The sequence below is a fragment of the Anarrhichthys ocellatus genome, unplaced genomic scaffold (genome assembly GCF_004355925.1).
Source record: "Anarrhichthys ocellatus isolate YVR2014 unplaced genomic scaffold, GSC_Weel_1.0 scaffold66, whole genome shotgun sequence".
NCBI lineage: Eukaryota > Metazoa > Chordata > Actinopteri > Perciformes > Anarhichadidae > Anarrhichthys > Anarrhichthys ocellatus.
The window spans coordinates 120,373-132,678 of NW_022280096.1; the positions used below are offsets into that span (position 1 = coordinate 120,373).

The 12,306-nt window shown below is 43.7% G+C and overlaps 1 protein-coding gene across 9 annotated transcripts in view; it reads left to right on the plus strand.

Moving 5' to 3' along the window:
* The window catches only part of cdc42bpab (CDC42 binding protein kinase alpha (DMPK-like) b), a 67,524-nt gene that overhangs the window by 41,591 nt on the left and 13,627 nt on the right, over window positions 1-12,306 (plus strand). For 6 of the 9 annotated variants that reach the window (XM_031872745.1, XM_031872748.1, XM_031872753.1 and 3 more), the window contains exons 6-20: window positions 1,388-1,481; window positions 2,263-2,463; window positions 2,693-2,831; window positions 3,233-3,342; window positions 3,453-3,532; window positions 4,544-4,722; window positions 4,899-5,021; window positions 5,243-5,376; window positions 6,364-6,485; window positions 6,634-6,754; window positions 6,979-7,089; window positions 7,422-7,669; window positions 7,810-7,824; window positions 9,057-9,162; window positions 11,430-11,554. In XM_031872745.1, coding sequence (XP_031728605.1) covers window positions 1,388-1,481; window positions 2,263-2,463; window positions 2,693-2,831; window positions 3,233-3,342; window positions 3,453-3,532; window positions 4,544-4,722; window positions 4,899-5,021; window positions 5,243-5,376; window positions 6,364-6,485; window positions 6,634-6,754; window positions 6,979-7,089; window positions 7,422-7,669; window positions 7,810-7,824; window positions 9,057-9,162; window positions 11,430-11,554 — 1,908 coding nt within the window. The remainder of the gene's footprint in view (window positions 1-1,387; window positions 1,482-2,262; window positions 2,464-2,692; window positions 2,832-3,232; window positions 3,343-3,452; window positions 3,533-4,543; window positions 4,723-4,898; window positions 5,022-5,242; window positions 5,377-6,363; window positions 6,486-6,633; window positions 6,755-6,978; window positions 7,090-7,421; window positions 7,670-7,809; window positions 7,825-9,056; window positions 9,163-11,429; window positions 11,555-12,306) is intronic. The other 3 variants (XM_031872747.1, XM_031872754.1, XM_031872750.1) reach the window with 1 other exon arrangement.

The window sequence follows — 12,306 nt, forward strand, 5'->3', positions numbered from 1 at the left end:
GTGTGTGTGTGTGTGTGTGTGTGTGTGTGTGTGTGTGTGTGTGTGTGCGGGGCTGCGCGCTTGTGTTGGGCATCAGGTTCATTATTTTAAGCAGAGTCATGCTCACATTACTGCACAGAAATAGCAGCAGCTCACTTCTGTGTCCTGGGACATAAAGTGTGTGTGCGCGTGTGTGTGTGTGTGTGTGTGTGTGTGTGTGTGTGAGAGAGATACCTTGTGTATTGAGCCGCGTCGTGGTCATCTGTGTTGATAACAGGGCCTCAGACACGGGGCTGGGCGGGCAGGCAAAGACAGAGGCTATATTTAGCCTCGATGGTGGGACACAGTGATGTCTCTGTTTCATACCAGTCCAGGCCAGCGATCATTGGGGACATTTAGTGTGATTTAACAAATATTATAACATGGATCCAAACCACAGATGAGTTCAGTCACAGATGAAACGGAAGCAAACAAAGCTTCTTTTTTTTTTTTTGACTCAAGTAGCACAAGCTGAGAACCCCCCCACCAGAGACCAGACTAGACCAGAGATCTACACCAGCACCCACATTAGACAACATCACCAGCAGCCCGACACAAACCACCTGTCAGCGACCACCTGTTAAACACACTGCAGGGCCTCCTGCACCTTATTCCCTTTAGGATAACTTCCTAATAGTTTGTTGCTACCTAGAAAGAGAAGTTGCGATGGTTACTTACAGGAAGTAAACAAATGTTTCATAATGTTGCAAATAATGCAAAACTAGCACAGAGCTACTTTTTGGACTAATCTATCAGCTATTCAGATAACAGCATAGCAATGCGTCCTACCAGCTGGAGTCAAGCCAGAGTCTGTACCTACGTTACAAACAGTAGTGATGCAGAGCATCCCTGCATGCAGGTTGAGGGGGAGATCTGTAGTGGCCGCTGTGTGCACACATGAAAGAATGTGTTGTCAGTAACCCCCCCCCACAGGCGGTCTCTGTTCACAAACTGGGGAGTCTCTTTAGTGAGTGGGAGTGTGTTTGTGTGTGTTTTTAAAAGCTGCGTACCGTGTGCACAAACATTTTGTGCACTGCTAATTCCCACAACATTTTCCAGTTGTGATTCTTTCCTGTGGTCAATTTAGATTTGTCACGCCGCTGATAAATGGGCAAGGGGGTGAAATTACACTTAATTGAATCATAACTACATCTGAATTATCACACGCTAGCTTTACAGGCAAGTTTCCCCAGGTCATGTAATTTAGTTTGATAATTGATGTGGTGACATGAGACCGGGCTTGTGTGTGTTTGGAATGTCCTATCGGTGTTTTGTTTGGAAGTGGTTTTCCTCGTCTTCTTCGTTCTACTCTGAGGACTCGCTTGCTCACTTTGTCTTCTCTCCTCTTTTTCTCTCCGTCTTCCTTCAGGGACATTAAGCCCGACAACATTCTGCTGGATATGAACGGCCACATCCGCCTGGCCGACTTCGGCTCCTGCCTCAAGCTCATGGAGGACGGGACGGTACGTGTTTTCTTTTTTTACCACACTGCTGCTGATGCCTCCTCCTCCGGTCCAAAGCAAACAAACCAGAGCTTTACTGACCTCCTCGTCAACCCCCGGGGGTCTCCCAGGAGGAGTGTGTGTGGTTCAGCTGCTTGGCTGTGCCTGCAGTTTATGATTCAGACAGAGAGAAGAAATGTTCCCCTCAGGTGTTGCACAAGAGAAGAACGACAGGATGAAATAGATGAGCAGAGTATGTCCCTCCGATGTTAATATAGTGATGAGGTTATGTGATCATTTGGAAAAATAAATGTAGGGCTTGTTGGACGCTTCGTCTCGGACTAAAACGTCTAGATTGAAGCTTTGAATCATGATAAGAGTGCAGTTCATCTGCAACCTCCTGAATAATATAGAGCCAACATCTGCCTTTTCTCTTCCACTGTGGCACTTTTGTGGGAATTCATTATGATACTGCTTTGATTTTAATTCCAGATTCAGCATCAAATGTGCACTCTAAATATTGCTTTGATAAAATAAAAACAGAGTTCTTAAAACAGTTTGTAGACCAGGGCAATCATCCTGTAGTGGAGGTCTGAGAGCTCAATATGCTCTTTGTTTGGCGGTGGTATTCATCGTGCATGCTTCCTGGACTTCAGCCTGTAACTCATCATCATCATCATCATCATCATCATCATCATTACTTTCAATAGCGTGCTGAACCTGGACATCGAAGTTTATTGCATCTTTGTGTGTAGGATTTTTAGGATCAGGTCTTGACTTTTGCTTTTGTCCACTCTTCCAGGTCCAGTCCTCCGTGGCAGTGGGGACTCCCGACTACATCTCCCCAGAAATCCTCCAGGCCATGGAGGATGGGAAAGGCAAGTATGGACCTGAGTGCGACTGGTGGTCCCTGGGCGTCTGCATGTATGAAATGCTGTACGGGGAGACTCCTTTCTACGCAGAGTCTCTGGTGGAGACCTATGGGAAGATCATGAACCACAAGGTGAGCTCGTACAGTTGATTTTACACTGCCTTTCTGTAGGTGTAAATGACATGCTAATACCATTGCCATGACATATCAATGCTGCAGTAATGGAGTTTCTGAGCATAAAGTAGAAACAAAGTGACCAGTGGGCGTGCATGGATAGAGGCCCCCTGTCTAGAAATGTGAAGGCTAAAAAAACCAAATCAGATCTCTGCTGCCTCTAATGCACACATCCCGTCTGGCACAGGAGCGCTTCCAGTTCCCACAGCAGATGACAGACGTGTCGGAGGACGCCAAGGATCTAATCCGCAGGCTCATTTGCAGTCGAGAGCACCGATTGGGCCAGAACGGCATTGAGGACTTCAAGCACCACCCCTTCTTCATTGGTACAGTCCAACGTCACAAATGTCACCATGTGTACCCTGATTTGAGTGCTGTTTCCTTTTCCATTAACATTTATTAATATGCCCTTTTGGGGTTCTTAAATCCTTAAATCCTCTTTTTGTGCATTGCATTTTTTTGTGTCTTATTTGTGCAAATAAGTGAAACCATAGATGTATACTTAAACTTCATGTGATCTACTGCATGTATTGTAGTATATTGAAGAATGCCTTTTCAACAGAACGTGACAATGGTGATAAAATCAGAAGAAGTTGACTTTTAAAAGGTTTAATACATTTCCAGCATCAATATTTAGCGTTGATAGATTTTTGCCACTATTTTGTGCTTATTAATAAAGGAGTCGTGTATCATCCTGTGTTGTAAGTGTGACCGCTCTTGTGTTCAGGCATTGATTGGGAAAACGTTCTCGCGTGCGAGGCCCCCTACATCCCAGAGGTCAGCAGTCCTACTGATACCTCCAACTTTGATGTGGATGATGACTGCCTGAAGAACTCGGTGAGGGGGTTGTTGTTCATATTGTTCATTATCACGTGTATATATATATATATATATATATTAGAATTAAAAGTCTCACTTCTCTCTCATGTTTCCTAATAATCTTTCAGGAGACCATGCCCCCTCCCTCTCACACTGCCTTCTCTGGCCACCACCTGCCCTTTGTGGGCTTCACCTACACGAGTAAATGGTAAGTGCCAAAATAGATTATATATAGAGGATTATTTTTAACCACTGCCTAAATTTAGACTTGGTGTCTTCTTTTTTGGGAAGTCGTCCTTCACACGTCATGATTATGTTTATGATTAGTGGATATTTAGTGGACAGATGAAATGAAGCAAAGGCACCGTTCTGCTCCAGTATTCTTCAAGTTGTTTTTTTTTTTTTTTTATGTCTGTACAGTATTTTCTGATTTATTTAATGCTACTAAGAAATATCCAAAATTTCCTCTGTAAAAACGTTTGACTCGAACATATCAATGCAATGAAACAATCATTTTGAACCTGGCTTTATCCAATAATCAGATTTCTCTTCTGGAAATGATACAAAAATACAAAAAAATAATTGTCTTCACATAAGAAAGTTTCATGGTAATATCTTTGAGTTAGAAGTTTGACCATATTCACCTGTAGGGTCTCCCCTTTAATAAATAGAGACGTGTGGCACCTTGTCACAGTCTAGCATGAAATGTAATTAGCCATTCTAAATGGTCAGCCTGCTCCTCATCCATCTAAAGAGGTGTAGGAGTGCTAAAGTAGCCTCCCTCCCTAATAAGGTGGTGTTCACACTGAAGGCTACCCGTGAGAAAGTAACAAACCCACCACTTACTTTCTTATCTCTTCAAGGCTCAGTGATAATGGCCTTTTCCACTCTTTCTTTCTCTCCTCTTCCCCCCGCTCTGTCTCTCTCTCACACATCTTCCTTTATGTCGCTGTCATTCCTCCCTCTCCCCCTTCCTCCATGACTCAACATCCTCTCCACGTTCAACTCGTCTCTATCTTTTGTCGTCCACTTCTCTTTCCTGTTTCCCCTCTCCTGCTGTTTCCATCCGGTCTCTTTCCCTCCCTTAACTTTCATATTGAATGTTTGTATACTGTTAAAACCACATTATGCTCATTTATCCCCACTCGTTTCATCACCCATTCCCACCGGTACGGTTCTCATGCCTCCTACACCTTTTCCTCGTCGTCCTCCCCTGTAGTTCCCTATCTGACCGGGCTTGCCTGCGACAGCTGGCGGGGGAGTCGGGTAAGGCGGGCCAGGACCAGTTGGACCTGGATGTCCAGCGCAGCCTGGAGGACAGCCTGGCCACAGAGGCCTATGAGAGGAGGATCCGCCGCCTGGAGCAGGAGAAAGTGGAGCTGAGCCGCAAACTGCAAGGTGAGGCTGACGAAACGGCTCGTCTTTGCAATTTGAGGCGGAGAGAGAGAAGAGACGCATACTGTACTTTCATTGGTCTAACTGGAATGCAGACAAAGTTTAATCGCATATTAGCGCAACTTTTTAAAAAGTATAACAAGGCACGAAACTGATGCCTCCTACCTGACCGGTTGCAGAGGCGACTCAGACGGTGCAGGCCCTGCAGCACCCAACGGGAGAGGGCCCTCCCAGCGCCAACAAGGAGGTGGAGATCAGGAGTCTGAAGAGTGAGATCGACGTCCTCAAGAAGCAGATCGCTGGTCAGGATGTTTCTGTTTTTGTTCATATTTAGTTCAGCTCAGTAGTACAGTAGTTTTCATACCCGCCAACCGAAGGGGACATTCGCTCCGCCAGATTTTGAGATTAATAAAACTGTGGAGTATTTGTAAACCTTGGAAACAAACTAACACAGCCACAGTCAAATTCTGTTACAAGCTAAAGTAACGTTTCATTCCATTTGAAACCTTTGTATGTGTGTCAGACTCTGGCCAGCTTGAGAAGCAGCTGGAGGACGTGTCGCTGGCCCGCAGGGACCTGGAGGACTCATCGAAACACGCCAAGACTCTGGAGAGACGGATGAAGAGCGTTGCACAGGAGAAGGATGACATGCACAAGGTACAACCAGCAGTGTTCTGTCGGTTTTGTATATTTATTTAAATACTGTGCCCTAATTATCTATAGTAACAAAAATGTAGCACTTAGTCTCGAGGGACAACAATGCTTCAAAAAGTACTTCAGTGGTATTTTATTTTTTAAAACTTTTTTGGAGAATTGTACCGGTAACTGAAAGGCATCCGATAAAGCCTAAAATACTGGATCAGGTATCAGCGAGCATGTGAATCTATGCACTGATGCAATTTTGCGTAATATTATCATTTATCAGCTAATTTATGCTACAGAGGAAAAACAACTATAATACTGGCGACCCGATCCGTACATCCTGAGTGATGCCACTGTACATGTGGAACCAGTACTACACACCTGTAGTTAAACCCTCTCATGCACCCTATGTTTCCCTCATAGTAATACATCGTGAACAAGTCTAGCTACTTAACGTTAGCAGCACAGTCCTGCTCAGCTAAATATTGGAACTAACAGCTGGTAACAGAGGTTGCATTCTGTTACACTGTGATGTGTTCAAGCCCTGTTCTATAAAGAATAACGATTGGGCAAAGTTCAATTGTAACCTTATCAAGATGTGTTCAAATGTAATATTTTGAACACATCCAGTTGTTTGAAGGAGATGTTTTCACAGCAATATAAAATAGATATTAGAGGGAATGATGACCTGTGTAACTTATTTGTTTTAACACACTGGTATCAGATTGGTATTGTGTATCAGCCGATTTGCAAGTTCAAGTATCTGCAGTACTTTCTGTAATCAAAAACACTTTTCTTCACATGAGCACTTAAAAAGAGAACCTGAACTAAAGCGGTTCCTACAAACACACCATCAATGTTCATATAAAAACCAGACTGCTCAGCTTTGATTAAAAAAAAAAAAAGGGTCAATTCAACCATTCTTGGATTGAGATTAATTGTCCTAGGAATCACTGTAAGAATCTAAATGTGTGTTGACATCCTCCTTTTTTGTCTGGCCAGGATCTTCTGGAGGCCAATGAGAAGCTGAAGTCTCAGTCCAAAGAGCTGAAGGAAGCTCACAGCCAGAGGAAACTGGCCATGCAGGAGTTTTCTGAGCTTAACGAGAGACTCACAGACCTCAGGTAGGATCACTGCTCCAGACCCTTCCTCAAAACAAACACTAGTTTTTGAATGCCCAATTTGTTAGTCTACTCTAGGTGGTCATATACTTGCTCAGAGTTTCTCCTTATTTCCGTTTTTCCCTCACCTTTGACTGAACATTTCTCCCAGGTCGGTAAAGCAGCGCCTGACTCGCCAGGTGCGCGACAAGGAGGAGGAGATGGAGAGCAATGGTCAGAAGGTCGAGTCTCTCCGCCTTGAGGTGCGAAAGGCCGAGAGGGGCAAGAAGGAGGTAGAGTAGTCTCCCTGTGGTTGCTAGCACACCCTGTTCTGTCTCCATCCACTGGTTGGTGCACAATTCAAGCTTCTACTGCCTTCTGTGTGTTGTAGAAATATTTACAGATCGCCATGAATATTTAGACGGTAGATTAGAAACGATGTCGCGGTGGCTGTAGAATGGGAAATGGTGTATCGTCTATGCTCGCCTCCGAATTAGAATTTTTCTGCTTGAATCAGATGGAGGTGCAGGCGGAGGAGCGGGCGGCGGAGGCTCAGAAAGAGAGGAAGCTGAGGGAGCGTAACGAGCAGTACAGCCGACAGCTGGAGGAGGAGCTGGAAGGGCTGAAGGTAAGTGTGCCAACAAACACAGCTGAACACGAACCTGTCCGTCTACGGAGCCTCTGTGCATCCTTAAAAGATAACACTTTAGACCAGAAGCTTTAGACAGCTGTGTGTTTGGTCTGTGCTAATCTCTATAAAGAGATTCAGTACTCTCATGTAGAGTCTGGAGGTTCTGGTTTCCCCTTGCCCCCTGAAGCTTATCTGTCATCAGACCAATGGTTGATGGCTTCTGATATTGGCTCTGTACTTATTGATCCTTCCACACTCCTTTCTCCATACTTTACTTATCTTCATCTCACCCCGCCCCCTCCAATTTTCTGCATCTCCTCACCACCCAGGTGAAGCAGGCCGGCTCCTCTGCTGGCCCAGCCTCGGCGGACCAGACCCAGGAGGTGGGCCGCCTGCGGGGGGACCTGGAGAAGAAGACGGTCCTGTACGAGGAGGAGTTGGCACGCAGGGAGGCGCAGCACGGCACCGAGCTGAAGGCCCTGCGCAAGGAGCTGCGGGACACCGAGGGCCAACACCTGGCGCTGCAGAAAGAGATCCTGATGCTCAAAGACAAGCTGGACAAGACTCGCCGTGAGAGGTGCTCTTTTCCTTCTGTTTTTTCATCCGATCAAGGCACATGTCTTTTTTGTTTTTTTTACTTCTGTATTTCTGGTTTCATGGAGTCCAATATCTGGGCTGTCATGACGTTATTTTTGTTTCCTTTATTGTCTTTTCCAGTGATGATTGCGTGAGGTAATTACCATCCTATCAACAAGTCCCTGTCTGGTTTTAATGTGTAGTAACTGTGAAGTGCTGTTTCTTTTGAATAGTTATATTTGATTATAATATTAACCCAACCAGAGAATACATCCTGATGCAGGTAACCTCTTTGCAAGGGTTTTCAAATACTTTCAACGCTCCATATTGACCCCTGTTTCTCAGGAGGTGCATTTAGATCAAGAGTGCCATTTCAAAGATGGTTTCTACTGTTTTAGAGAACCCGTCTACTGATGAAATGGTTGCTGATATGATGGATATTTTAACACAGTTCTCTTGTCAAGCCTCTGAATGTGAGCTGCTGATGTTTACCTCAGTGGGTCACATCCTGAGGCAGGAAGCTGAAGTTGAAAGCAAATACCCGAGTGAGGCAGTAACAGTGCTGTCGAGATGATACATCGTCATTTTACATGTTTATGTAAATCTTGGGTTTATTTCTGAATTGAAACACAATGGCAATTTATATATATTATTGTGACTTAAAGTGTAGATTTGAATGGTATAATTAGGATGAAAATGGTTGGATGTGTAGAAAAATCTGTCAAAATGTGCCAACTTGGATATTAAAATACCAAGAAATCAAAATGAGTAACTTATTATTCTGCTGCAGACTCCCTGGTAGGTACTCGGGGCACCTGATCCCATGTTGAAAACCGCTGGATTAATCACATTTAATAAGATGTTGTTATTGAGGAGAAAGCTTTCGAGCTTTGTTTTTGTGCCCTGTAGCATAACTTCCCTGCCTGGTGTTACTGACGCATTATTCTCACTGCTTTCTAATTAGTTTTATAACACACCGCCGTATCAGATTCTAACTGCATTAATGTGTTTGGGCTGAATAACGGTGACCTGGTTTTAGCACCAAGCCGTGGATTTAGGTCTTAGAGGAAATGTGTGGAGTCTGAGGCCCACACACCAACATATGTAGGACAGATGAGGCATTCAGAGGAGGTAGACTAAGAGATTGGTAGTTTTCATTTCATAAGTATGTAAGTTTAATGTAGAGTACCTGCATTTGAATTTAGGAGGATGGAAAGCAGAAAAATCCTCCCACGAAATAAAAGAATCTCAGAATGTCAAATCTTTTCAATAATATTGAGGTAGTATTCATGTTATATTGACTAAATCAAGATGGAATTTACTGTCAGGTAAAAAATGTAAGTGTTCAGTGTGACGAGCTTAACAATCGGCGTGTGTGCTTCCTCCAGCCAAAGCGAGCGGGAGGAGTGTGAGACCGAGTACAAGCAGAAGTACGAGAGGGAGAGAGTCCTGCTCACTGAGGAAAATAAAAAGCTGTCCAGTGAACTGGATAAGGTAAGAGATTTGTTTACATGCACACAAAGTAAAACAAAAATCACTCGGGTTAAAAGCTGTGAAGTGATCTGTTTATCTCTTATCTCTCTACCACACACACACACACATGCACACACATGCACACACAAAAAGAAAATACAATTCCCTAACCCCAAGTAACCCGGCCCAAACCCTTTCATCACATTCCTCTCTCTCAGCTATGCCAAAGAAATCACGGTTCAATATCCCACATGAAAGCACTCTGTAGCTTCCTGCAGATGGAATGGCTCTCTGGATTTCTCTCTATTGACTTTGGAATTAGCTGTTGGAAGTTCAAGAAGGCTCCGAATTTAAACAATGTCTGAGGAGCGGGAGGCATTTTGACATATGGAATAAAATGTCAGTGTTGTTTTTAAAGTCTGCAACTGATAAAATGGAAAGTATCTGGATGAAATGGAGCCAGTATGGATGTGGCTGCCACCAGAGTGAAAGCACGCGTCACGCTACATATTTAATGTATTATTCTGTTATTTCATATTCTGAAAAACGATATTTATAAAAGCTTAAGAACTCAGATTAGCACAGATTAGATGTTTCTGTATGATTTGCTTCTCAGTACAAAACAGTCCTTGAATACGTTTGGAGAGCGTGAAAATATTATTGTTTGACTCGTCTAATCTTTCAAAGGAAGGCGCTGAAGCTCAACTCTGTTTGTTTAGTAGCAAAATCAGGCTTCAATTCAGAATGTCTTTACGTGCATGTTCTCAGAGCGGGGAAACCTCTGCAGTTCAATTTTCACTGTTGACAAGTTCAAATTGTTGATGGGTGTGGAGTAATAACGCAGAAAGTCCAGCTCTGCGAGAATGTTTTTGCATTCTGATTCTAAATCTTTGTTTGCTCGTACGAGTCTTTCAATTCAGATCCACCAAACTCCACAAACCTGCCCGTAAAATATTAGTAGAAAATCTTTAAGGCTCTCATAAAATTGGCAAGCCATGATGTACATCACGCTGCAAAATAATTTCCTGGTGTGTGATGGTCATTTCCAAACCTGTGCAGACATCCGTGTGATACTCCGTCACATCTGTGCACTAGATCCTCATTTTCAAACACGATCCACTGACTAGCGTGACATTTTGATACAAGTCAAACTCCAAAACCAACAGACCAAATAAGTCAAGATGTACTTGATTTACTGTGTGACAGATGTTGATATATTAGCAGATATAAATCAAATCCACCTTCAGTGATTTCATGAAGTACATTGGACCTTATGCAAGAACATTTCTCTAATTCTTTTGTACGTGTGCCACTTCAAGGACTTCTCGTAATGCGAGGAATGACATGGGTTCCCACCTAAGAAAATATGACAAAATACCAAGAAGTTGGTGAAAGTTTTCGTAAATCACTCGTACAAGCTATTTAAGAACGAATCTGTTGGCATGGGGGGTTCCCGCATGAGGCCCATGGTGTTTCTGATGAGGTGTGGCGTCTGTGTTTCTATTGGCATCATTACTGGGAGTCCATTTTGGAATGCAGCATATGTCATTTAGTGGGCTCCAACTCAAAGATTTACAGCACATGCCAAAAAAGCAAATATTTATTTCAGTTCCATGTTTGTGTTCATTACAGCGGCTCGAAGGCTTTTTCCCAAAAACACTGACATTATTTTATGACTGTGACCGACCACATATATTCCAAATGTTAGCGACCAGCTCCAGGATTGGAAAGCCATTGCAAAACAAAAATAACTTACTATTTTAACGTACACATTACATCAGTCTTTAAAGTTGCTTACACTAAAAAAGAAAATGTGCCCACAAAGCAGGTATTCCAGCAAACAATGGGGCAGTTTTACACTTGTAATGACACAACTTCTTTGAGGTTAATGACCTTTTTCATTGTGTAAGTGCGTGTGCGTGTCTGGGAGTCCACACACCTCTTTAGCAGCCTTGTAGTCTAGCGGGGTTGAGCACCTGGGAGTTAATTCCTAACAACTGTCATAACCTTCAACAATACAATGATTCATCCTCCATATTGAACCAGTCATCATGTTCAAGGCTGAGCACCTTCACTTGTAGTCATGCAGCAACGACACCTGTTACACTCATTACACAGTAGTACGGTCCTGTGATGTAATGCCAGTCTATTTCTATATAAATTAATCCATTTAGCACATGTCACAGTTCCTAGAGAGCTTTACAGCTCTACACTTTTTAGTATGATGTTGAATATGATCTGTTTTCATTACTCGTGTGTGTGTGTGTGTGTGTGCGTTTTCCCCTCAGCTGACCAGCATGTTTGAGAAGGTGAGCAGCTCCAACAGGCAGCTGGAGGACGAGATGAGGGAGCTGGCTGACAAAAAGGAGAGTGTAGCTCACTGGGAGGCCCAGATCACGGAAATCATCCAATGGTGAGACGCACACGCACACACACATGCAGGGACTTTCTCCAACGACCACAATACTTGCTGAGGCACATACTTTCCCATTAATGCTTGAGCACAAGCTGAAACACAGCTATGTTCAGTCAGCCACACACACACACACACACACACACACACACACACACACACACACACACACTCCCATGCTGTTTAGTAGGGTATTGGGTACCTCCATTCAATATAACTGCAGCATTTCTCACATGCCTTCAAAGATCTTAGTGCTACTTGACCCTCCCTTCCTCTCAGATCACTTCCCATTGCAACTGACACCTCGCCAGCTGCTCGGCTTCTTTCTGTTGGACAAACCCCGCAGTCCTCACATAGCACACATACCACACAATCCCTCACACAGACACATGATACATCCATTCAGATGCACATGCACCAATGCACACACTCACATTCCAAACATGCACATACAAATGCTGAGCCTGGAATGCATTTTTAGAAGAATTTAGTGATGCATGTTGCCCCCTGGTGGAGTAGCTGTGCTGCTGCAGTGGACAAACTGGATCAGTTAGTGGGTGGTATATTATACGTAGTCCTTATCGTTAAACAGTCTGAACAGTTATGAGGTCCTTTTTTCAGGCCTTCAGTGTTAATGGTTATGGGTGAAAGTATGTCTTTGGAATGTCTTTGCATGTATAGTAATGCAAATAAGTGCATTCGTGCGTGTGTGTGTGTGTGTGTGTGTGTGTGTGTGTGTGTGTGTGTGTGTG